Source organism: Passer domesticus, chromosome 3 (assembly GCF_036417665.1).
Source record: "Passer domesticus isolate bPasDom1 chromosome 3, bPasDom1.hap1, whole genome shotgun sequence".
In the NCBI taxonomy this organism is placed as follows: domain Eukaryota; kingdom Metazoa; phylum Chordata; class Aves; order Passeriformes; family Passeridae; genus Passer; species Passer domesticus.
The window spans coordinates 57118047-57144472 of record NC_087476.1 but is presented as its reverse complement, the minus strand read 5'-3'; the positions used below and the strand labels follow the sequence as shown (position 1 = coordinate 57144472).

The 26426-nt window shown below is 44.7% G+C and overlaps 1 protein-coding gene and 1 long non-coding RNA gene across 5 annotated transcripts; one reads left to right on the top strand and one right to left on the bottom strand.

The window, feature by feature from the left end:
* The first annotated feature begins 1524 nt into the window (after positions 1 to 1524).
* Positions 1525 to 26426, top strand: SLC22A3 (solute carrier family 22 member 3). Of its 2 annotated transcripts, none has more exons than XM_064413264.1 (11): positions 1525 to 2178; positions 11778 to 11881; positions 12281 to 12435; positions 14863 to 15028; positions 16037 to 16154; positions 20790 to 20887; positions 21016 to 21230; positions 23731 to 23839; positions 24085 to 24197; positions 25345 to 25444; positions 26178 to 26426. In XM_064413264.1, the coding sequence occupies exons 1-11, from the start codon at positions 1765 to 1767 to the stop codon at positions 26233 to 26235; spliced, it is 1650 nt and encodes a 549-aa protein (XP_064269334.1). In that variant the 5' UTR covers positions 1525 to 1764; the 3' UTR covers positions 26236 to 26426. The 2 variants fall into 2 exon arrangements, with proteins under 2 accessions (XP_064269334.1, XP_064269333.1); XM_064413263.1 differs by having other exon boundaries at positions 1526 to 2178; positions 26175 to 26426.
* On the bottom strand, positions 12744 to 16730 carry LOC135296654 (uncharacterized). 3 transcript variants are annotated; one of them, XR_010358681.1, is made up of 4 exons: positions 16684 to 16730; positions 16441 to 16538; positions 14243 to 14276; positions 12744 to 12890 (listed from the first exon to the last, which is right to left on the bottom strand). It is a non-coding gene; the product is annotated as an uncharacterized LOC135296654 (long non-coding RNA). The 3 variants fall into 3 exon arrangements; XR_010358679.1 differs by having other exon boundaries at positions 16441 to 16706; XR_010358680.1 differs by lacking the exon at positions 12744 to 12890 and adding an exon at positions 13050 to 13101 and having other exon boundaries at positions 16441 to 16706.

The following is a 26426-nucleotide window of genomic DNA, read 5'->3' as shown; positions in this document are numbered from 1 at the left end:
CAAAGAGGTGGCCCAGTAATTATACCAATGGGTTTGTGAAACAGGAGGAATGCTGGGCACAGATAGGTTGGTGCATGGCATTCAGGGGGCTAACCCTCATGATTCTGAGTTGAGCTAATATTCTCTTGTGTAATAATAGAAGGTGTCCTTCCCATGGCAGCAGGGTTGGAATAAGATGATCTCCAAGGTCCCTTCCAAACCTTTCTGTGATTCTATGGTAATATTCAACAGGGACAGAACCAATATTTTTAATTGTAATAAGGCTTGGAGAGCAGTGGGTATTTAATACACCTTTGGCTGGATCTGTGAGAGCAGCACACAGTCTGATTATCAGTGTCTGTTTCTATTTCTTGTCTTTATGGCATTCCTTACAAGACAATCTCCTCCTCAGTCACTGGAAGCTTTTGGAATAAACATCACCTATGACATCTCAGTATGATTGACTTCCCAGTTAGGCCTGCTGGAATAAAAGAACTTCTCTTTGAAACCAGCCATCAGAGTGTTCCTTTTCTCCACCTGGACCCAAAGTGATGCATTCATGGCCGCTAAGCTTGAGTACTACAAAATAGCATAACCAGGCATCCAGATTCCCTCAAAAGCATATTTTGATGCAAACACCCACCTAGAAATCTGCGTCTTTGGAGCTCACACCACAGGACCAGTTTTCATGTCAGATAGCCTGTATAGTAATCAAAGCCTTCCTTGATTTGCACCTGTTTTTAAAATTGTACTTTGTTTAAAAACCGTAGACACCCATAGTCAAAGCTGTAGGTAACCAAAGACAAGGGTTTGCAGGGGATATCTTTTGATAGATGATGTCTCTCTGCTCCTTCTCCCAAGAAAATACAGTTGCCATGGATGTCATGATCCTGAGGTTCAAAAAATCCCACTATTGAATCTCTGATTTGATGCTGTTCTGCACAAGATATGCTCACATGCACAGAAAATGCTCCCTCTTCTCCTCCTTCCTCAAACAGCTGGGTAGAAAAGTGACACAACTTATTTTCCATTCATTTTTGAGAAAGAAACACTGTCGTTTATCTTTTAAATATCTGAGAGATTTTGTAGAACTTAACAAGGTCATGTAAAAGCCTTCTTGAAGAGGCAGATCAAACTTTAAGAAAAAAAAACCCTTTGATTTTGGTTTGTTGCACTTTGTGACCCTCACTTTATTTATGCTGCAGAAGGAAGAGGCCCATGTGTATTAGGTGTGTACAGATGCTGAAGCAGTGCCCTGGAGAAGTAATTAAACTTTGCCAGAGAACTAATTTCTATTTCTGGAAGGAAAGACTATAGATCTTTTGAAACAACTTTCTTTCTGCCCCTGCCGTCCTGCAGAGAGCCCGCATCACTCACTGATGCTTTTTGCGGCAGCTCCTGGGCTCTTTCCCATTTAACTCTGCTTCAGGCACTGACTCACCGCAGCGGCTGCGGGAGCTGCCCTTTGCGGCTCGCCCGTCCCGAAGGAGTTAACGGGGTTTATTACACAGTCCGTGTAACGCTGGGGATGGATGGGGAACGCACGCCCCTCTCCTCCCGCAGCCCGCGCTCCGCGGGGCAGCGCCAGCCCCGTGCCGCGGGCATGTCCGCCCGCAGCCCGGCCCCTGTCTGTCTGTCCGTCCGTCCGTCCGTGCACGTGAGGGGAGAGGAGCGAGGGGAGGCGAGGCCGCCACGCTCGTAGGAAGTGCCGGCAGCCGGCGCGAAGTGCGAGAGAAAACTCTGCCGACTCTCGGGCTGCTGCGGGCGGACAGACCACCTCGCATAATGCCATCTTTTGATGAGGTTTTGAAGGAGGCCGGGGAATTTGGAAGATTTCAAAAGAGAGTCTTTTTCCTCCTTAGCCAGACGGGCATCACTTTTTCTTCCCTGTTCGCCAGCGTAGTTTTCCTTGGGCGAGCACCAGGCAGCTTCTGGTGCAGGATCCCCGGGGCAGCGGAGCTGAGCGAGCGATGCGGCTGGAGCCTGGAAGAGGAACGGAACCTCACGGTACTGCCCCTGCACCTGGGCAACGAGTCCGTCACTGGGGAGTGCGAGAGGCTGGATGTCACCTGGGACGCCTCTGCCAGCTGTGCCAGCCCGCTGGCCCGCTCTGGCAATGGCAGCTCGGGCAGGCTGCCCCTCGCCCCTTGCCACCAAGGCTGGGTGTATGAGCAGCCCCGCTCGTCCATTGTCAGCGAGGTAAGGAAACACCCACCCTCTGACCGCCGCTGTCTATCCCGCTGCGGGATTGCAGCAGTAAAATGGGATTGCCAGTGGTTGCTGCTTTGCCGGCTGGTTTTCCTTTCCAAGTGTATTTAATTTTGAGTCACAAGCAAATCCAGGCAATAAGTATGTTCAAGTGCTGGCACGATGCTTTTAGGGAAAGGTGAACTGGTATGAAAGGTGGCTGTTCAAAGTCAAGAGCCCATACAAAGTCGAGTACCCTGCAGAGATATTGCTCTGTCTGTAGAGGAATGTCAGATTAAAATAAAAAGAGTTAAATCCTTGCAGCTGAGGCTTCAGGTGCTCAGTTTCAGGGCAGCAGCTTTGGTGGTGTGAATTCCAAGTGTACTCTATGACCAGGATCAATGTAGATTATCTCTTCTCTGTATTTCCAGTATTGAACATGTAAGTTTGCAGGTAATAAAAAACAACAGGTGGCAGACTGCCTATCTGGGATCTGGCAGGAGTCAGCAGAAGTGATTGTGCTTACTAAAGAAAAAAAACCCCAAAAAACAAACACACATTTTTGTCCAAAGCTAATATTCAGCTTTTCCTGAATATCGGTGTCAGAGAACAGCAGGCTGTTATCACTAGTGGTAAGCACTTGCAAATGCAGTGATTTTTTAATGAGGCTGCAAAAGGCCAGTGAAGATACTTTCCTAGGAGATCCTTTGTGTAATCTGTAATCATGCCATGGGTGTGCTGTGGTCTGGCTCCAAAATACAGTCTGCACATGAGGAGTGTGTATTTTAGGGTCATTCTGACAGCAATTGTCACTCATGCAGTGATGAAAAATCCAAAGTGTGCTTAGAGGGATTGGCTCAGAAATAATCAAGGAGCACTGCAAAATGTGCAGTTGAGGGCTCTGGTTCCTTCCTGTCTCGTGAGCCTCCTGATGTGCTCTTTAATTCGGTGCTTGCACTGGAGCTGTGTGCTCCAAAACAGGGAGCAGGGCACAGCAGGCAAAGCCCTGAGCAAACACTGGCACAGGAGATGCTTATCCCATCCTTCCAATTCAGCATCCTTCTCCCATCCAGCTGGAGCTGCTGTATCCTCTGCCAGGCCTCGGGCTGTCCTGAGCAGCAGCTTTGTTCCCGAGTGTGCAACCTGAGCAGCTTTAGGCAGGGTCTGTGCCCAGGAGAAGATAAATCAGAGCACCCAACTGGCCCTTGAGCAAAGGTTCAGAGCTGTGAAATCAAGGCTGCTCCGAGGGCTGCAAATGGCATGCAGGGAGTTGGTGTCAAACTTTGGTCCCTAATAATGATGTGTCTCTGCCCACGTTGGCAGAGGAAGGCAGGGCTGGGTGGACAGGGAGGGCACAAATTGTGCCTGGGAGCTGCAGCCTGGCTCTGGAGCAATCCCTAGGACATGGAGTGGGTGGGAAGTTTATACTGCTGCCTCCAAGGTACCTCTGCTGGGAGACTGCGAGGAGTTAGACCTTAAAAACAAAAATATAGAGACTCCTTTACTCTTTTGTCCCTTGTTTTTCCCCTTCAGCCTTGCCGTAGGTGAAGGCACGTGGGCTGTATCCCTAAGATCACGCTCAGAGTCCATTTATGGCAGCACTTTGTGTGTCCAACAGAGTCACTGTGACTTTCCAGCAGCAATGGGTACAGCTGTGGGAAAAGGAAACCAGTATTTGTCTTGCAGCAATAAATGGGAGTGAAAGGTTCAATGTTCTCAGGCAAATACCTCATCCATCTTCACTTTCTTGCTCTTCTCTGCTGAGAAGAGCTTTCAGAGCCAGAGAAGGGAGCAGGGATGAAGGGATGATTGGGCAGGCACTCCCACCTGTGCTCTCAAAGGTGCTTATTGGGAAAACCCTGGAGTAACAGTCTGTAAGGCTGGGACTATCCCCTGTGCCAGGGCAGCAGGTCCTGCCACTGGTGTCACTTTGACTCCTAGAGACGCTCTCGCTGGCCAGGTCCACCTCAGATGGGGGCTGCTGGGCTGTGACCTGTGCAACTTGGAACCTCTTCCCAGTTTTGCAACATTTTCTGGGCAAATCATATCCCAAAAGGCTCAATTTCTTAATCTAAAAAGGAGGCTTCTGGCATGCATGTCCTGACTCAATTGCTCTGAGATCAGCTATTAAAAGGGGCTTGATATCTTATTAATGAGTTATATATCCAGCAAAGACAATTTATATCCCAGATTTAATTTAGTCTCTTTTCACCCAGCTGAGTCTCTAACAAAGCGTGACTCAATTTAGGCTTTGTTTAATTAGCTCACCAAAGACTTATTTTCTTACTTTTTCTACTTGTAAATGCTTCATTTTGTCCATGATTGCAGAAATGTTTCCTTCAGCTAAAGACTTCTGGCATGTCTTGTTGAATCAGCAGTGGAAGTGACCAGGGAGACAAAGTCAAAAGGAGGAGTTGCAAAACAGTCTCAGGATGTGTGTTCAGGGAGAAAGAGAGAGGATGGGGGGAAAAGTCAGTGTGCTGAAGGAGTTCTTCCAGGCTCATGGCAAGCACAGGTCCAGTGTGGATTTGCAGTGTGACAGAGGATTCAGAGGGCAAAAGCAGGCATATAAAACCTTCTCTTTGGATGGATGTCATATCACACAGGAGGTCTGGCAGCCAAAGCACAGGCTATTGCAGTAAGTTCTGAGCACCCTTCAGAAGCTAAATCACGTGGCTGATTTGTGAGGAGTTGTGAAACAAATGGCTCTGTGGTACCTGACTTCACTGCCCGTGTTCCTCACTGGCCATTCTCCCACCTTAGATGGTTGTCTTATGCAAAGGTGTTCACTGTAGCATCAGCAGAAGGAAGCCAAGGAAAACAGGGAAGTGTGGATTGATACAAAGCACACACTTCTTTGAAAGTGCTACTTGGGGTGCCTGCTGCATCACCTGCTGCTGCAGGACTCCAAAGTCTCAGTGAAGTTCTGGGAGAATGTACAGGACTTTCCTCCTTCAGCATTTGAGGAGAAGAGCAAATTATATTAAGAAATCACCACAGGAGCCACACATGGCAAAGCCATGTTCTGCTAAAGATTCCCTCTTAAGATCTTTTGGGGTCCAGTGGGCTCTAAGAACAGGTCCCTACCTCTGCAGTGACATGGCCAAGGGTCTCTGTGCTCCATTGCTTTAGGTCAGGCTTTTCTGTGAGGGCAATCCAGATTTGAAAAAGTTGTCACTGGTGCTGCACACACAAACCTGCACTGTGTTAGAGCTGAGCAAACAAGACCTGCGTTGACATAAAGGTTTCAAGATATCATTTTGAGACGTAGCTGTGTCGAGGTGGTGGAGCTGTGCAGAGGACATTGGCCCAGTGCAATCAGCTCTGGTTTAATTGAGTGTGTCTTGCCTATCTCCCTGTGAATCTGTATCAGCAGCAGGATGGGACTGCAGTGGCTATTGCGATTTTTCTTGGAGAGGGAAGATGACAGGGTAAATAATCAAGGTAAATCTATTCCTGACTCACACCAGCTGGTGCCATCTGAAATGATGCTGGTCCTAGAAGGTGGCTGGCACTGCTGAGGAGGGAGGGCTGGTGACAGCAGCAGCTCCTCAGAGGGAGGAGGGAAGGGAAGGGAAGGACTGTGCAGCAGATGGAGATGGAGAAACAACTGCTGTGCTGGGAGGTTGCAGTGGACTGGGGGAGGTTACAGCCTCATGCTCTGGCCCAGGGGTCTGGAGGGGAGCCCAGGTCACCCCCGGACCTCTGTAGCACTTGAAACAGAAAGTGTTTTGCCTGCCAGGTCCTGCTGGGGGAGCCTTGTGAAGGACCCATGTATCCAGGACATGCAGAAGTCAATAAACCTAACTTTTCCAGGAAACTGTCCTGAAGATGGGGTCACTGACCTTTAAGACTGCTGGGCTTTGGCACTACGCACTGTTATCCCTGAGAGACAAATCAAGCACTTTGTGACAGAATGGCTGGAAATATTGTGCAAAGTAAGAACCATTTTCTTCAGACATTTTTGTCATTGGTGACTCCTCGAGGCATAGGTACGAGTTACAATAGCGACTACAAAGAAATGGCCTGAGGTGGAGGAGGAAAGGAAGAGGGAGTTCTGTGTGGTCAGCAGCAGCTACAGCTACAGCACAGATGGGGGCATATTTTAGACAGCCTTTGTTGGCAGGAGTTGAGCAGAAGGTATTGTTGGCCAGGGGCTATGTACAAATCACAAATGGGATGGGACTGCTGAGGAATATGTCTTGAGCCATTTTATTTTCCAGCATCAGTCTCATTACATGGTTATGACAATGGGAAGATGCCATCAGCTCACATCCCAGGCAGCAGACCAGGGACTTAATGTTACAACTTACTTTAAAAGTTTTTTGACCAATCACACAAAGTAAAAGCATATTGACAGTAGTTCCATCCAACCACTATAAGCACACGTACCTTCAGTTAAAGCAATGCTTGCTTATTTAGAATAATTTGTAAGCTTTTAAAACACAATGCACAGAGCTCCATTATTAAGCTTAGAACTTCCTAATATCTCACTAGATATACTTTTCTGCAGCTTAGGGATTTATTCTAGTCAAGCATTAATACACAGACCATTGTTCTATTTGTTCTTACTTTTCTACCTCCATAATTTTTCTGCTAAGCATATGTATGGCTACTGCTTAGCTCTAATCACAGTTCTGCTGTCTCTGAGGTCTGTCTTTGGTAGCTTTCTCAAAACTCTCTGATTTTATGGATTCCCACAGAAGGGACAGATTTCAATACGTCCTGTCTGCAGCAAATCTTCACACTGTAGAGGATGCCATTCTGAGCCCTAACAATACTTTGTTGCGGAAGTGTAAGGTCTGAGGTGGACAAATGATCATCTGAGCACAGCCTATTGCACCTGCTGGGAATCAATCTTCTTACTTCTCTGCTTGCCAGCCATCTCAGAAAATACCAGTCAACATTTGCAGAGAAACCTGGAAGAAAAAAATAATGTTTGTCTCCTGGTTTTTAGTCCCTCAGTGAAGGAGATAACGTGTCAGTCAAACTCAGGGTGGAAAAAGCACAGCTGATCCTTATGCTATCCTCCTCCAAGGGAATAAACAACTCAATTTACCCTCAAATTGTTGATCTAGTGTGACTGTTGTTATTGGCATGGCAGTATATCCTGTCTTATTTTCACTGTCATGGTGGGATTAATATTCATTAGGGGAGGGAAAAGGGGAAAGGGCACACAGAGAGCAGAGGAAGCAGCAAGTGCTGAATTTCTTGTGAAATTCTGACTAAGATTTCTCTGTATGAGAAGAGTTGGAGCAGTTGCTTGCAGGGGTTATGCCAGTGGGGCTGTGTTTCTTCCACTGCCATCAAACCTTGGTACTAGTTGAGAGTTCAATCTTTATTCTTATTATTTTGAGGACAGTTGCTGGTTTTCCCCCATTAGGTGATGAAGACTTTCTCTACCCCCTTCTTGCTTTGTCCCTGAAGAGACAGAGAAAAAGGAGAAGTACAGAAAAGGCTTTTTGTTCTAGGACACTCAACAGGTGATCCCAGTGGCAGGGACACAAAGTTCATGGGTTTTTGGCCATGCACAGGAGAGGAGGGAAGCTTACAAAGCTTTCAAAACTAACCTGTCCCTCAGGCTCTGAGCCCCAGTGCCCTGGCAGCACTGGGGCTGACTCCTCTTGTCTTGGTAAGTGCTCAGCTTGGAACAAGACACAGAGAAGGACAGCTGCTTCATCCCTGAGCATTCTGCCAGAAGCTTTAACAGAAAGCAAAAAAGAAGATAACTTCTCCCTTTCCACTGCATGCACTTGCAGAAGGGTTTGATGCAGTAAGGATGTAGGAAAGATAGCAGTTTGAAAGGCCAGTGGACAAAAGAAGAGGAGAACTGCCCAGCAACAACTAAGGAACATGTAGCAACAGTCAGCATCTCCCCAGGTTTCCTTAAACTATGAATATCTCATGGAACCATTTGTCACTGGCAGTGAAAGGGTAAACCAAACTCTTTTTGGTCACTTGTATGAATGCCATTTAAAACGAGTGCCGCGGCTCTGGACATGCTGCTGCAGTTGGGCTGGGGAATCACTGTAGCATTCTTTATTGACCCTAGAGTTTAATCCTTTGTTTGTAATTTAATTGTAACAGGCGGTAAAGCTCTTCAAAACTCCTCCCCAAGGGTGCTACATTTTGAGGAGCTTTTAATGGCATGTTGTGATTTAAAACAATATATTTCTACAGGGATATGTCTGCTGAAGTGAATAAAGGTCAGTCAAGTACCAAGAATTACAAGTTTGTGGTTAGTCTGCAGGTCAAACTGAAATGGGAAGTGTTGGCCTTGTTCCGAAGCCATGAAGAAAGGAGAAGTTGCCACAGTTCCATATTTCCCAGTCATTAGTCATGTACAAGTTCATCCAGCTGCCACTCCTTCTTACAGTGATTGCACTTCTAATGAGCTACAGGGAGCCAGGGCAAAGCCTCTCCCTTCTCCCAGAGAGATCTCACTTAGGTGGTTTGCTGCTCCTTTACAGATCAGTGAAGCACCCAGCACCATTCCTTCCAGTCACAGCACTGCTCTTGTAAATCTGAGCATCTCCTTGGTGTCCAAGGCAACATTCATGGCAGGGATGTATTTCCAGCCAGCAGTGGCTGGCTGCATAGACTGCAAGGCTGGCAGGGAGGACAGAACTGTTTTTTCCATCTGTTAAGGACACTGTAGAGGAATGTCTGGAAGAAGCTGGTTCCTGTCTGTGCTGGCAGCACCTCATTTCTGCTTACAATGGCAGCTCATTGTCAAGGCTAAGAGAGAAGCAGTGAGGAAATGAATTGTTTCCCAATTTGGGCAGTTTTTTAATCAGCTCCCTAAATGGAAAGGGCGTGTGTTCAGGTGCACGGTGGCTTGTGTCTTACAATAATGGATAGAAATCCTGCAGGTGGGGCCAGGACTGAATGCAGAGGTGAGTTTCAGGGCTGTGCTGGGTGCCTGCACTAGTGCAGTGAGGGGCTTGGCTGAGAGCACAGCAAAGCCAGGAGGAGGATGTATCCTCAGCTGGGGCTGGCCAGCTGAGCTAGGTCACTTGCTTGGTGATTACCTTGAGGAGCCAGCTCCAACAGGGCCTGTTGGGGTGTAGCCAGCCCTGTACAGAACAACAAATAGGCTTAAGGTCAGGGGAAGAAAACCCTAAGGCTTTACCTCACATTTTCATATCCTTCTCTCCCCGCCCTCTGGCACTGCAATAAATGCTTCAGCATTTTCAGAAGTGCAACCATCAGCCTGTGCATGGACAGGTGTATGAATGTTCAGAAAGGGAGAGGAGGCACCACGCCCCTACCTTCTGTGGGGGCTGCTAGCAAGGAGCCTGGGAGGTGTTTGGGAGGGGGTCATACAGGAGGACTAAGGACTACCTGGAGGCAGTCTCAAAACCTGGGTAAACCATTGCAGATGATTTTAGTCCACGGGATGCATACAGGGATAACTTTCATGGCCAACCAAACCAGGTCACAGCTGGAGCAGTGAAGTGGGTCTGACAGGCAGCCTGGATAAAGAAAAGGTCTCTGTGGGGCGTTCAATTCTCTTTTAAAGGTTACATTCCCCTCTAAAGGTTATGTTTGCAAATGAAAAACAAGACATTAGCAGTGTGATGACTTCAATGCTAGGTGCTATGTCAAGCAAACTGAAGTGCTTATCTGTATCAGAATTTATTGAAATACTTAGAAAGTGACAAAGAGCAGGGCTAACTTAGGAGAACAGTTAGCATACTGTCACTAATCTTTACAAAGATCCTGTAGTTCCTTGGAAGTTTCCTGTATGGTACTGCTTCCCAGAAAATATACAATATTTCACTATGGTGTTAGTGTAGAGGTAGTTTTAGCTGCTATATAAATAATAGGAAATTGCTGTACCGATGAAAGAATCCTTTCTGTTAAAGATACTTCCCCTTCCTTTCTGACATGTATTTGTTCTCCTGCCTTCTTTCATGATAGTTTATTCCTTGCTTGTTTACAGCAAAAAGAGATAAAATAATTAAAAAAAAACCCTAACATTTTTTTCCACTTTTTGAAAAGGGGTTAAGGAGAGTCCCAGCATCTGTCATCAGCACAGGGAATTGCATTGTGATTCTAAAAAATCTTCTTTTAATGGCCATTCTCATAAATCCCCACTGTTTTCCAAAGATACATATTTTGATACAATTTGCTAGCATTGCCATAGCTTCAAAAAGCAAGAGGATAAGCAGCATTTGAAATCTGAAAGTGCTGCTCCATGTTCAGTCTAATTTAGGAAAGCATTGCAATTGCCATTGAAGTATGACAGCTGAGAGCAGGCTTTATTCTTTCAGAGGTTTCTGCAGCTCTTGCTCAAGATTTACAGAAGTGGAAGCCAGGTGCTCACAGCTTGACTTGGCTGACAGGCGGCCAGTCAGGCTCCCTGGAGTAATGGGATTGACATCAAAACCATGACTTTGTTTCAAGTCAGTGGAGGTGGGATATCTATCAGGTTGGAGACCTGTGAGGTGCCCCTTATATGGTCCTGTGTGATCTGAGACCTCTGAGATCTCAGGCCCAGATAATACTGTGGGCATTACAGCAGGCAAACGGGCTGGGATGGAGCTCGGGCCCATGACACATTTTAGGGTCTGGAGAACTGTGAATGGCTGAAGAGGCTGCTGTCTCTCTAGCCCACCCTGTGGCCACTCTGCTCAGGCAGAGTGCTTGAGCATTGGTGTTGTCATGTGCTGGTGAGAACAGACGTGGCACACTGTGTGTGCTTCAGCAACCAGCACCTTGCTGACAATTAAAAAATTTCTTATAGCTCACATCTGAAAGCAAAAGGGTCTCTCTAGGTCAATGCTGGCAGCTGCTGTTGTCTGTGGCTTCCTTTGGTCCTGAGGCTCATTGTTGCAAAGATTAGTCCAGGCATGGATTGAAACCTCCCAAATCCCATATGGTCTGCAGTGGTTAAGTTTCTTTATTCTCCATGAACAACTGAAGTAATTTCCCATGCCATGCTGCTGGGCATGCAGAATTACTTCAGTCTTAGTTTAATTCTAGTTTTAGTTGCTAGTCCCTTCCTGCCTCTCAACCACCTTCCCTTTCCCTTGGCTTTCTCTCATCCCCACCCCCATCCCTGCTAGTAGTACTAGGGAGTTATGGATGCTGCAGTATAAGGAATAGAAAAGTCTGGGAAAGCTTCAGCAAGAAAATACATATTCAGTGTGTCTGCAATTGACCTGAGATCTGTTTTCAGTCTCCTTGGAGACTACATGTTTTTGCTTTTATCTAGAAGGCACGAAGAAGAATAACTAAACTAATAGATTTCTATAAGATGCTGTTTTCACTGGCAAGAGCTGTGGACCCTTATTCTGCACCAGACAAAGTCAGGACTTTGTCTTGGCCCCATATTTAACAGTGGTGTTTGCAGAAGAGAGATTTGCTTTCCAAATCTGGACAATTGATGCATGAAAGGCAGCATCCTCTTGGCAAGGACAAGCTCTCCCTGTTCATGACCACTTTAAGAGTGCTTCCACTAGTGCTTGTTATTGAGCAAGGAAATTTGAGCTTCCCATTCCCCCTTCTTTCCCCTTCCCATGTGGACCAATGCAGTTCTGCAATGCTTTACCCTGAGGGTGGCAAATGACCCAGCTGGGTGTTCATGCTCTCCCTTGTTCCCACAGTATGATCTTGTGTGTGGCAGTGCCTGGATGGTGGATCTCTCACAGGCCATCCTCAATCTGGGGTTCCTGGCTGGAGCATTCATCTTGGGCTATGCTGCTGACAGGTACAGTATGAGTTCTGCTGTCCTTTGGTTTGCTGGGAAATGAAACCACTCTCAGCATCACCTGCAATAGGCATGTGTCAACATTTTGCAGGTTTAATTCTATTGGGATATAATATCTCCAAACGGAATTAACAAAACCCAGCCAGTGTAATCTTTGCTTTGATCTGGGCTGGAAACTTTATGCAGTTGTACTTACTGGTCCTGTTTGGAGCTTAAAATGCCATGAAATGAGCTTTTCTTGTGGTTTCCAAAGTTTTCTGTGTACCTCTGGACCCAGAAAGAGCAGAAAGACACAGAAACAAAAAGGAAGCGTTCAGAGGAGATTTCTGACTGATGTTTACTGAAGGATATTTAATAGGAACCATTGGTGATTTCCACTTTCTTTTCCTGTTTCAACAGATACGGCAGAATCCCCATCTACCTGCTCTCCTGCCTTGGGGTTGGGATATGTGGTATCATAGTGGCATTTTCACCAAATTTTACTGTATTTTTGATCTTCCGTTTTCTCCAAGGCATGTTTGGCAAGGGAACCTGGATGACATGCTACGTGATTGGTGAGAGCTGTTACCCTGTTTTTTCACTTGGTTAGGGAAAGTGAGGAATTTTTGAAAGACAATGACCCTGGCTGCATCTTGCTTGTCATACTATTTTTTTCTTGGGAACAAAGCACTGGCCCTGGAGTAAGCAGACAAAGAGTAACCCAAATCCATCCTGGTTAATGCATTTGTCCTCCAATTATTAAGAGGTGAGGGAATGGATTATTTATATATAAAGTTTTTGTTATTACATAGAAGATCACCAGGATGATAAAAAAATCTGCAGAGCAAGCCCCAAACAAACCGGATACACAAACAGGGACATGGTTTATTTTGGCAGTCTGGTGTCTTAGACAGATGCTCAGAGGAGTTAGCTGCCTCTCCTCACTGGGAGGACAGCTTGGCTGGCTGCTTTCATTCTTTAGCTTAGTGCCAGGCTGGACACCAGGGTCCATATGAGGATTATTATTTTCCTGAAATGGGAAAAGAAAGGAAAGCTTTGTTATAAATAGCATCAAAACAGCAGGGACACAGAATCTTTGGTAGATTATAATTTATCAGTCTATAGTCTATAGCAATGAATCTCCTTGCACAGCAAGCTTCCTTTTGATGAGGAAAGGGTATTGTTGTGGTGTCTGCCAGGTTCAGTAAGGCAGTCATAAAGCAGATATTGAGGAAGGCATCCTGCAAGAGACACGATGTCAGAGTTACTTAAAAATAAAACCAGCCATTTGGTGATCTACTGTTATAACCCAAAACATATTGATAACATCATTATATAGGGGAAAAAGCTTGTAGCATTGCTGTTCTCTATGAGGTCTGTGACAAGTGTTAAAAATTTCTGGTGGAACTTAGATGAATGAGAGCAGAACTGCAACCAGACATAAACACTCGCAGTGAGACCTGGGAGCACTGTGGTGATCTGTGTGCAAACATACCAGTCTAGCCCTTTTAACATTTAAAGCCCAAAAGAACCTTGTTTTTCTGGGCTAAGTTACACTGCTGAGCAGCTCCTGTCCAAGATCCAGGGAAAGCACCAGAAGCTGCTTTTCCTCTTACTTCCATGCACATGGCTTAATTTTAAACTGAGATCTTATCTTGAGACTTTGGCAAGTGCTCTAACCAGCAATATGTTTTATGACAGACCCAGGGCTTCCTTAAAATGGCCAAGCTTTAACAGAAAGGAATGTTTTTCAATGCTCAGATCAGGCTGCCTGACTTTAGGGAAAGATTCAGAGATCCTGAGAACCTCAGGAACACTGTGTTATTGCAGGCCTAAGCAAGGTGCCTAACTCTTGGATACAGTGATTCCTTCCAAATCCCTTTAGGGATTGACTTTTATCTCCTGGGATCACCCAGAGTATTTGCCAACTTAATGTCTTTTAAGAAACGTACATATACAGATCATAGGTTTGTTTGCAGCAGGAGGGTGGTTGCTATTAATGTATTCCCAAAGCCCTTGATCTGTGTTTCAGGCTGCCCAATAACCTCCCTTTGCTTTTGCATACAATCCAGCTCTTTTGGGGGCAGTGCTAATCAGCTATCCTTAGGCAACAGAATTGCCCCTGAGCTATGCAGAGGTGATGGATAGTCAATAAAAATGGTCACACTGTCATATCTCTCTGCATTGACAGCCAAACCAAACCATTGTTGCTTGTAAATTGGTGCCTCCTTTAGCAAAATAAATAAATAACTAAATAAATTTAAAATAAAATGTTTTCTGTGTGTTGCAAACCAAGGTAATACTCTCTGCTTTTACTCTGAAGGTGTTGTAGTGGAGACCATTTTGGAACAAACAGGAGACGCTTCTTCATGCGTTGCTCACCTCAGTTGTGGATGTCATGGCCATGGGATATTGCCTGAAAAATGAGCACAGATTCAGAGCTAACAGACACACTCACAAAACAAAAAATTCATCAAATGATTTTAAAAAAACCCCAAACAACAAAAAGTGAAACTTTCCTAAAAAATAAACAAACCAGACTGGATCATGCCTGACCCTCAGAGCAACCAGCATGATATGGTTAAACTCTCTTCCCCACAGATGCCTTGTCCATATTACCTGCTGTGAGCAGCCTCTCCCTGAAGGATCCCCTTGCCTGGGGCATGTGCCAAAACTGCGCCAGGGAGAGTGCTAAGGATTTCCCACCAAGCAGGATCATGATGCTGTCTCAAACCCCTGTTGTGGCCCTATGTGATTCAGTAGCAAATGTGCAGTCAGAAACCCCTCTGGCTGGAGAAGGGTGGGTGAGTTGATGAGGAGACTTCACTCGTGTTTGCCCTGGACAGCCTCAATGACATGCCTGCACTGGTGAACACAAAATGCTGGGCTAGACAGAACTGTGGCCTGATGCAGCATAGCCTTCCTTATATTTCACCTCTAAGAATTTATTTTCAACTTGGGTGTGTTTCTGTGTTATTTATTGTGGCTTTGTCTCTGCTCAGTGACAGAGATCGTTGGTTCCGATCAGCGGATGGTTGGAATTCTGATTCAGATATTCTTTACCCTGGGAATTATAATTCTCCCTGGAATTGCATACTTGATTCCCACCTGGCAGGGGATCCAGCTGGCCATTTCACTGCCCAACTTCCTCTTCCTGCTCTACTATTGGTAATGTTGCAGTCATTGCTCTTGTCATTATTGCTATTGCTGTTTGAGCACCTTGGGAGTCCTGCTGTGGCTCCAAGTCTCCAGAGTGGGAGATGTAGGTTAGGAAGAAGATATTTGCGCATTACTGTCTTTGTAATTTGTGATTCCTTTTTAGTGAATCACAGACATATATTACTCTAGTTTTTCTGCCCATAGTTTGCCTCTCTGATCAGCCACAACTGGCCCTTCACATAACCCTGCGCTGTTTATAAGGTTAACTTGACCAAAGTTGTTTTTTCCCATCAGCCATGAGACCCCACTTCTGCTTGCCATTATCTACTTAGGTAAAGTTTGACCTTGCCCTCAGGTCCCCTGAGCTGGGCAGTACAGCTGATGAGAAAGCAGAGCTCTAAGCTGTGGTAAACACCTGTCTCAGTGCAGCCATGCTGTGGGATGGATCCGGAGAGTCAGCACCCAGGGAGCCTCCTCCTGAACACTGCTTCCTTAAACACTGCCTGCTGTGAGCCTTAAAACAGCAAATCATCTTAACCCTAGGCTAGCAGAAACTGAAGCAGCCATCAGTGGTATTGCTTTGTGTTCCGTTTATAAAAGAAGTATATGTTTGTGTGTGTGTGTATCCTACAGTGATACAGCCAGAAGCTTCCTGAACTGCCTGTATGTGTTACTCTATGTGTTTAGTGTTGGCTTTCATTGTTGCTGTTCTGCAGGAACCTGCTTTGCTTTTTGGTTATACTTTTGACAACCAATGTGCAGATACAATATTAAAATTTCTGATTTTTCAGCTTTGCAGAGTATTGATGTAGTTTTTTTTCTTCTTTCTTGCCCACTAGGATCAAATATTTTACAGAAGGCTGACTGGAAAAGCAGTCCTCAAAAGAGTTTTTGAGTCCCAAAGACTGAAAAAAAAATCTGTGTTTTGTGTTAACACAGGGTAAAAGAAAAAAGACTTTGGTTTACTTATGATGTTACAAGGTGAAAGCCTTATTTACATCTTTTGTGTTCTTACAGGGTGGTTCCTGAATCTCCACGTTGGCTCCTGACACGCAAAAAGGGAGAGAAGGCATTGAAAATCATGCGCAACATTGCAAAACACAATGGCAAATTTCTCTCACCCCATTACTCAGAGGTACAGTCATGTGTTTGAGCTAGAGGTTGTTTCTAAGCTTTCTTAAGCTTTGGAAGCTCAGTGGTGCTAAGATGCATTCTCTTTAAGGGATGGACAACACTCTTGAAGAGTCACACCTGAACAGTTTGTTGTCAGCCACACAGCTACTTTGTTAATTGCAAAATGGGAAAAGTGAACTGGCTGGAAGTATATGGGCTGAAAAAGAAAAGTTTGCAAAACAAGGAATCTGGTCTTTCTTTTGTACCACTCCTACTTTAAAAACTTGTGGGAAATATCAGAAACTAACCTGAGGGGTAATGGTATTTCATAGCAGTTGCCATTTTATGTGAGTGGAGATAGTATGATCCACTTTCCTGACTCCTCTTCTAGAAGTTCCTTTTACAACTTTAACAGAAATTGAAATTAGATTTTCAGTATAAATTTGCTTCCATCTCGACAGGGAGAAATCGCACTGCAAAGTTCACAACTGAGGAAGGTCTCTCTGAGATCACTATTCAGAAAGTGTTAGGATGATAAATGTTAGACTTACAGTCCTTTGACCAGCAGCTGTGAGAGAACTTGAAAGGACTGATGCATTTAATGCAAATAATGCTGTTGTGACATTGCAGCATTTGGCTTGTCCTGTGTTGGTAGCAAGAGCTACCTCAGCTCTGGCTCTCAGAGCATGGTTAGTGCAGCACTGGCGTTATGGTTCAGTGAGAATGGGTGTGGTTAACCAGAGTGATCATTAAAGTCCCTTTCAACACAAGACATTCCATGAGTCCCGCGCTGGGTGCAGCACTCCAGGTGTGGTCTCACAAGGGCAAAGCAGAGGAGCAGAATCCCCTCCCTCATCCTGCTGGCCATGCTGCTTTGGATGCAGTCCAGGATACAATTGGCTCTCTGGGATCCAAGTGCACATTGCTGGGTCATGTCCAGCTCTCACCCACCAGAACCCCCCAAGTCCTTCCAGGCATGGCTGCTCTTGGTCTGTTCATTCCCAGCCTGTGTTGTTACCAGGGGTTGCCTGGACCCATATGCAGCACCTTGTTAAACCCCTTGTTAAACCACATGAGATTATGAAAGGACCTGGAGCTGTTGGACAGTCCAGAGGAGGGCTGTGAAATGATCAGAGGGCTGGAGCACCTCTCCAGAGGAAAGGCTGAGAAAGCTGGGGTTGTTCAGCCCAGAAAAATGAAGTTTCCAGGGAGACCTTAGAGCTGCCTTCCAGTACCTAAGGGAGAGTTGCAAGAGAGCTGGAAAGGGACTTTTGTCAGGGACATGAAGGAATGGCTTCAAACAGAGAGGGCAGGTTCAGATTAGATATTAAGAAAAAAATCTGCACTGTGAGATTGATGAGGCACTGGAACAGATTTCCCAGAGAAGCTGTAAAAGCCCCATCCTGGATAGTGCTCAAGGCCAGGCTGGACAAGGCTTTGAGCAAGCTGGCCTAATAGATAGTGTCCCTGCTCATGGCAAGGGAGCTGGAACTACATGAACTCTAGTGTCCCTTCCAACCCAAACCTTTCTATGATTCTATGAATCTAGAGTCTTTTGCTGGGGCATATACACCATTGTGTTTCCCACATCCCACATGGAATTATGCAGTGCCAAGGTGCCCCAAGTCATGTAGCAGGAACTTTGTGCTTCTGGAGCTTCCTCTCCACGTTCAGCTCTGCATTCCTACACCCACTTGCTCTCTAAACATCAGAATTTTCAAAGCATCATGTCTGAAAGATGTGTCCTTCCTTGTTTTTTGTTTTAAGTTGTATTTATTTTTTTTTCAAAAGTATCCATGCTCATGACCTTAAGCCACACACAGCTGCAACAGTTTAACCTCCACACAACCAGATTTCCAGATTTGTACTGGATCTGTTCCTATGAGCTTTTTAATATAGAATCTCTGTCATCCTTTTGCTGTGCCCAGGGGAAAGAGAGCATCTCCAGGAAGTGCATGGGTACTGGATCAAGGGTATTTCTCACATTAACTGACATCAGACTTCTCTTCCATGAAGCAGCTCCAGAATTTCAGACTAAGTGCTGCAGGCACAGGAAGAAGTGAGAGGCATTATTCCTCAATGCACTTGGGCTCAGATTTTCCAGTATGTCTGTATTGATTTCATCAGCCAAGTCTCTTACACGGCTCTGGACGTTGCAGCTTTGGGTTTTTGTTGGCATGCAGAAACCACAGATGACCTTTATATGAAAAAGGATAAACATTTGTTGCTTTTGCTTTGTGAGTTATGACACCGGCGTAGTTCAACCCCAACCAGAACTTATAAAATTAATTCTAAATTATAAACTCTTTTTTTCCCAGTTGCTCATATTTATCCTATCATGGAGAGTTTTTCCAAACTAATTTTCTAATTCTTGGTCTCTGCCCAAAACCAGAATGAACTGCAACCCTCTGAGTAGAGCTGCTTCTTAAGAGAATTGTGGATCAAACCCTGTCACTTTATCTACAGATTTTTTACTACCCTATAGAACATATCTAGACATATATATTTCTTGCATCATTAAATTACATATGTAAATATTATATACATCCATGCATGTATAAGCCTGCATGGCCCATGAAGAATTAAGCATGTGTAGAACTATGTACACAAAAATAATTGTGAGAAAACTGATACGTAATTTTTCTGGAACATGAAAATGTGAGGGAAGTTATAAAGGGCTCATCCAGGGCTTTCAAATAGTGTATCTTTGGAAACATGGGCCCTGTCACTGAATTCCTGACTGCACTGGTGTGAATAGCAAAGCTCTCCTTGACTTCAAAGAACAAAAAGAGGATTTTTTTCCCCTGCAAAGTGTTGACTCTCCATAGTGCTTTTTTTCTTCATCTGTGAAAAAGTGCTCAGTCACGCTGGGGGTTATTTTGACTTTATTAAGACATGAAAATACAAGTGGCAGTTGTGCTGAATTTATCTTTAGTCCTCTGGAAATCTAAAACCATATTTGCACAAAGTCACAACTGATGGCTGGCAGCCTGTTCTTATAAACAGCAGACATGGCAGCTTTATAACCATATTATGAGAGTCCAAGAGCAGTGCAGAAACCCAGCAACTCAGCCTGCCTCACTAAGGACTCTGGCATGCAGCACAAGTGGCAGTGCTTTGAAGAAAACTTTTGGCTCTGGTTATAGAAGAAAAGTAAGAGGGAGTAGAAAGGAAGTTCAAACAAGTGTGGGGTTTCTCTGTCTTACTTACAAAGCTTTGTGTCAGTCAGTTACAAAAAAGTCATGTGTGAATACATCCAGCCAAATCTCACTGAAAAGCAGCTGTGCAACCTTATGATATAATAAAACAAATAAAGGGTGAAAGCTTTGGGCTCAGCCCTGGCTGAGCTCAGGCAATGCCTTTGGCTTTACCTGTGTTCTCATCATGGATCTGCATGTTACCTCGAGCTTCTTTGTCTTTTCACTCCTGTCTCCCCTCTGGCAGGGGCTCCTGCACTCTGTGAGCAGCGGGTGCTGTGGCAATAGAGAGGGGTTTGCTCCTCTCTTTGCTCCTCCTCTTAGGCCTCCTCTCAGGAGGGGTCAATAATGGAGAGTTAAAGCAGCAAGGCTGCCTAAAATCCTTCGGAAAATGGCACAGGAGGTTTAACCCCATGTTCCCCACAGCTGCTTTGAGAGCTGATAGCAATCCCAGCTGTGGCTGCCAGTTCTTGGGCAGTATCATCTTTGGTGCCTGCCTAAAACTGCCTCTGCCTTATCTTCCTTGTGTCTTCCTCACTTGCCAAATGACCATAAGAACAAAGGGTTTTCACGTGGCTTGGTTCAAAACTGCTGGCCAGATTTAAAAACAGCCTCGATCAATGTAACTAATCTCTTTTTGTCCCTGCTAATATTCTGGCTCTGTACTATCTACAGCAATGGACTTCAACGGGTAAACACAGGACTGTGTGAAATCCTGCTCTTTTCTGTTAGTGTTAAACCTTCTAACCAGTCATTTCATTGAGTGGCCCATTGTGGTTGTATTGGAGGTAGCTGAGAACAGATTAATTATACTTTGTAGGCAGTATGAGAACCATTAATTCATACTTAGCAGGTTATTTTTTTCAGGGTAAAAGCCACGTTCAGCACAGCGCGTGTGTATTTTAGGACCCTATGAATCTCACTGGTTGAATATTTCGTAGCACCCAAGCACTGACACAGATCTCCTCTCTCTCTCACACCCCTTTTCTTCCTGTTGCCCAGCTTGCTGCCAGTGATGTTCCCAAGCCCATTGCTTACTGATCAGCCCCTCTCTCCCTGCTTCCCTAGTCCACTGTTTTGCCCTGTCTCCTTCTCCCTGCCACCCCTGGCAGAAGGCAATTTTGTGCCCAGTGGCCCTGGTGTGACAATGATTGCTTGTTACCTTCCAAGAAAATCTAGGTCAACAAGGAGGAAATAATTTTTCCGTTCTCAAGTTAAGATTGGGGATTTTTAAAATTGATTTTTCCACAATCATTATTAAGGAAAGTCCACAGCCATATCCAGTTATTAGCTCTTCCAACACCTGTGCACTGCTCTGGAGTGCAATGAGCAGCAAACTGCCTTGTCAGCACCTTTGCTCACTGGACTGTAATATTGCTGAACACTTTATTCACACAGAAGCTCTGTCCCAGTGCCTGCCTGACTGCTGACAGCTGACTGCTGCTCACTTGTCTCCTCAGATCACTGTTAGCAACGAGGAGGTCAGCAACCCCTCCTTTCTGGACCTGGTGAGAACTCCCCAGATGAGGAGGAACACTCTCATCCTGATGTACGCCTGGTGAGTGCCCATGTCATCCAGCTGGGTGGTGGGTCTTGAGGAAAGATTCCCTTGTGACTTTTAGGGTCTCTCCAGCTGCTTGCAATCATTAGTTTGCCCCTCAACACTTTTTTCCCTCTCCCGTTTAGGTTCACAAGTGCCCTTATCTACCAAGGGCTTGTCATGCGCCTGGGAATTATCGGGGGAAACCTCTACCTAGACTTCTTCATCTCAGCAGTTGTGGAGCTGCCCTCTGCTTTCCTGATCATAGTGACAATCGATCGCATTGGCCGGCGCCTGCCCTTCGCCATGGGCAACATCGCGGCGAGCATCGCCTGCCTCATCACTGCCTTCCTGCCAGAAGGTGATGCCCTTCCCTGGGACGGGCTCTTCAGGTCCATGGCTTCCCTCTGAGCAAAGATAATCAGCCACACAGAGCTGCAGATAAAAGTAAAAGCATCTGGTGATACGGGCAGCACCCAGTCATGGAACAGCACACCTTTGCATGCAGCACAACACCTTATTTCCCTGGCACATGGAATACCCATGTCTTTCAGGGGTTGTGAACAACAGATGGGAGTAACCTTAGAGAAAATGCACATAAAGGCCCTGCACTCTCTGTAAAGGCAAATGCAAGGGAAAAATATACAAACATAATGGGAAAATACATTCCCTGACCTGGAGCACACTTAGTGATGTAAGAAGTCAGTGATTTTGGTGAGTCATCTTGGTAAGTCTTTTCCTTTACAAATAAAACAATGCAAACTACAACACAATGTAGGGGCTGTGGTTGGCATCACAGAGCTTGTTGCCTCGCCCTCACTCTCCCAGGGGTTTGGACAATGCTAAGAGGCTGGGAGAAAGATATGGCTTTTGATTAAGCCATTCTTATCAGTTTCAAGGACACAGAAAAGGTCTGATATTGCACAAAGTCTTCCCAGCACTTCTTTCTTTAAATTGTTTTCCCTACCATGGTTCTTTGGAGGGTTTTAAAATGATTTTTGTTGGGCTTTTTTTTGTTCACTTTTTTCCTTTTTTGGTTGTCTTTGATTTGGTTTTGTTTTGTTTCGTTTTCTTTTTTTTTTTGGTTTTGTGGGAGTTTTTTTTTTGTTTGTTTGTTGGTTTGTGTGTTTCTTTTTTTTTTTTTTTTTTTTTTTTTTTTTTTTTTTTTTATCCCTAGGGAGGCATTTGGAGGTGCTTTGAATTGTATATAACCATAGGATTATGCTTTGCCTTACTGTAGCTGGGAACCAGCAGCTCAGTGGACATCAGAAAGGTTTATTCCTCCCCAGAACTGCTCCTATCAGAGTGAGGGACAGTCCTGGCCATCCTAAGAGGTTTTAGTTTCTCAAGGTATATCATGGGGCTGCCAACAGCCTTCTCTCAGTAGGAAAGGACAGCCTTGGGATTGAGATACTTACAGTTGGACACTTGAGGTCCAAGTCCTGCTTTAAAGAAGTCTGTTTATACAGATGGAAAAAACCGCAGCTCTCAGCTGTGAGCCCCATCACACTGTGTTGCTCACACAATTCCAGTCCCCTGGCAGAGGGCGGATCCACATGGACGTCACCATCACCTTGGGAGTCTGATGGACTGAAGGGATGCCATGGAGATGATGTGGATTTGTTTTATTCTTTCCAGCCCTTGTTTTTCTTATATGTTTTTGAAAACAGAACTCTTCAGGGCAAGAGCAGTGTCTTGCAACATGGGATGAAGTTTGATGGTGATTTGTTTGGTTGTTTTGGAAGGGAAATAAACCCAAGTGTTTCATTTTTGGTTCAGAGAAAATTGAAATGTTTTCTTGTTCTTCCACTGAAGGTTTGAAAAAACACAATCACTGCCAGAGCCCTCTCCAGTGGCAGAGCTCCCCTTTGTGCCAAGTTCAGGCTTGTTGTTTCACTCACCTCCCTGCCTGCCTAGTCATGGTTAGACCATGCAGGAGGCTGTCCTCTCCCAAGAGCGTGGCAGAAGTGCTTGTCACATTTCTTGTCACGCACTTCCAGAGAGCACCGACATCGCCAGAGAGGGGTTGCTCACAATGAGAGGGGCAGCTCTGCCCTGCTGCGTGTGGGTGGCCACTGCATCCCTGCTGATGCACAAGGGCTTCCTGCTGATGTATTCAGGGCAGTGGCTGCCCACTGGAGCTTGGGTGGAGCTGGGAGAGCCAACGGGGCAGTGTCAGCTACAGCCTATGCCAGGTATGATGGAAGGGGAGGATGACCAGGACTAGCATAATTAGGAGTTTGTCTAATGTGCAGTGGCTAGAAAAATCACAAAGGGTAGGTGGACTGCTCTAGGGAGAATGATTTCACTGCAGCCTTGCTGGAGGTTTCTGAGAGATGTGTAGGTGTGGCACTTAGGGACATAGTTTAGTGGTGGAGTAGCAGGGTTGGGTTAATGGTTGGACTCAATGGTCCTAAAAGTCTTTTACAGTCTAAGTGATTCTATGATTCTGTGCAGCTTTAGAGGTGCTTTCCTTGTGGTCAGAAGGCTTTGGGAGGTGACTCAGCAATGTTTCTTACAGCATAATAAAATACAGAAAAATACTCCTTCCTGGAGCACGATCTGGATGTGCTTTCTGGAGCACAAGTTTATGATGGCTATTCTCCCACCCATGCTGTTATGCCCCACCAGCATCTTGAATCAACCAGTTCTAGTGATTTCCAATTCTCCAAACCAGCCTCACATGACATTTGAAAGCAATAAATGCCAGTACAGATTGATACCTACTGCAGTGGCCTTTCAGTTTGATTTGCAGTGTTCCTGTGGTATAATTTCTGCTGACAGGGTCTGGGGCTCTCAGAAATGCTTTGCTGGTGTGGCAGAGCACACTTCAGCAGAAGTGTTTCTTTTTGTATGAACAGATATCCCATGGCTCAAAACAACAGTGGCCACGCTGGGAAGACTGAGCATCACAATAGCTTTTGAAGTTGTCTATCTAGTGAACAGTGAATTGTACCCTACAACACTGAGGTACGTCAAAAGCTCCCAGGAATCTTTCAGCTTTTCCATGTGCTTTTCAACATTTCCTATTTCACTGTCCTTTGGTTAAACTTGGTTGTCTCCAGAGTTTCCCACTCTGAATAGCCACTGCTTAATGTGGATGGCATATACTGAAGAGATAATTTTGGAGCTAAGTCTACATTCTACTCTTTAAACTGCTGGTTATTCTGTTTCGTAGTGCCTCCCTAATATCTGGTACTTTTTGTCTTTTGCAGAAACTTTGGTGTTTCCCTGTGTTCAAGTCTGTGTGATCTTGGTGGGATCATAGCCCCATTCCTGCTTTTCCGATTAGCAGCCATTTGGTTGGAGCTACCTCTAGTTATTTTCAGTAAGATTTAATTTACAATATACTTTTGGTTGCAATATCCTTCTCCTAACAGAGATTTTCTTCTGGGGTAAAAGTATTGGCCTCACCTCCCCTGCAGAGCAGTGCTTCTCCACCTTTATGTCTAGAGCAAGAGGCTGAATGGCAAATGGGTGAAAAGTGAGTTCTCTGCAGTGTGGAAGAGCTCAGGTCTGCTTAGGTAACTCTGCTGAAGGAGCAGAAAAGCAACTATGTGAAGTGCTTTAAGACTGAAAAAGCTTTCAGCTAGGTTGTGTAATTGCATGGGAGTCTGTGGCTAAACCAGACTTCTAGGAGGTAGATGTGACTGGAAAAAATCAAAATGAAAAGGATAGAATAAGAGGGGAAATTTGCACCAGTGACAGCTTTAGCTGAAAACAAAATTGGAAAGACAAAAGACATTTTAAGAGATTACCATTATTTCGAGAAAATACATAGATAGAAGTACAGTGTTCACATTGTCTAATTATTAAATTCTGCTGCTTCTGAGGGACATATGAATTCCCTCTGTCTTAAGTAAACAGCTACAAAATCAGAGGGGATCAGAGTGAACTATGCAACACGCAGGGAACATTTGAATTTTTGCTCCAGCCCTTCTATTTTTGACTTAATACATTATGTGAATTAGATCTATGCAGGAAATTATTCCAAAATATCCATTCCTAATTCAGATTGTATCTGAATGCTGTTCCCCAAGGAGGAGTTTTTATTCTGAACCACATAATTTACTTTGGCCGTGGATAAAGAAGAGAGTATTCAGGAAAATCTCAGTGGTTTCAGGGAACACAGATGCATGTACATGACAGAACCCTTTGAGAAAAGACAGATTTGTTCTACATGAGAAATATCACCCTGGTTCCCATGCTGTTTTCATACATTTGCCCACATGCACTTATCTCAGGTTTTTGACCTCTAATATCTCCCTTTGTGGAGATCAGGCTGCAAATGAGCTCCTAGCCCTCAAGTGTTTTTTTAATAGGCTAAATTCATGTAATATAGAGGTATTTGATTAGAATAGGTTAATCAGAAATAGCTGACTCAATCTGAATAAACTTCTCAGTGGATAAATGCTGAAAATAAAAACAGTAACAATGTCCTTATTGCTTTTGTATTTCTTCAATGTCCATTGTAGGTATTCTTGCAGCTGTCTGTGGCCTCCTAGTATTGCTTTTACCAGAGACAAAGGGAATTTCATTACCAGAGACTGTGGAGGATGTGGAGCAGCTTCCAAGGTACGAGATGTATTTTCTTACTTATACTTGGGTGAGGTTTCCTGAGGATGTTCTCCTCCATACTGTCATAAAATATTGACATTGCCCAGTGTCAAAGTAAATTCCCTAGTTGGGTTGATGCTATGAGCAGGTGGTATTTTTCTCAACAGAAACCTGAACTTTGCAATATCCCTAAGGAAAGCCATTAAAAATGTATGGAGGTAAAACCTGTATTTTTCTCATAGAGACACAAAGCTGTCCTATGCATCTCTGGAAGCAAAAAGCAACAGTGCACAAGAGAGCTGCTGCAAAGCATAGCCTGTAACTCTCTGCTTGAGAAAACCCACCCTTACCTCAGTCAAAACATCCTGTGAAGAAGGGCCCATTATCATGGATGCAATCCCACAATTTGTGAAGTCATTTAAAAATCACATATGAGATGGATTTATAGCTGAAGAGCTGTAGGCACAGCTTTCCCACTCCTGGCACAGAGCAAGCCACACTGCCCTGCAGATAAGTAGGGAATATTTGCACCTTGGCTAAATAATTTGAGGTGCCTAGTGCTATAAATGAGTTTCAAGGAGAGGCTTTGAATATTACATTAACAACTTTTGCCTGATTCAATGTACAAACAAAAGAAAAAGGAAATTTTCTATGGAAAAAAAGTTTCAGCACTGCAGCTTGGACTACAATTTAAACTACATATTTTCCTGATTTTTCACACTTATACTCCTCTCCCCTTCTGTTTCAGCAGTCATTTTGGAAAATGTGGCAAGAAACGGAGACACCGGGACACCAACTCTTATATTTGACTTTTGAAGGACAGCACTGAGTTAAAACTTTGTTCCCATACTGGGAATAGGTTCTCCACCTGCCATGGCTTCAAAATTTGCTGCAGAATATGGATTAAACTTCGTGTTTTCCTTGTATGCACAAGGACATTTAATACAAGTAGTGTATTTTTCTATTAATATGGAATAAATACTTTTTTTTTTTCTGAGTA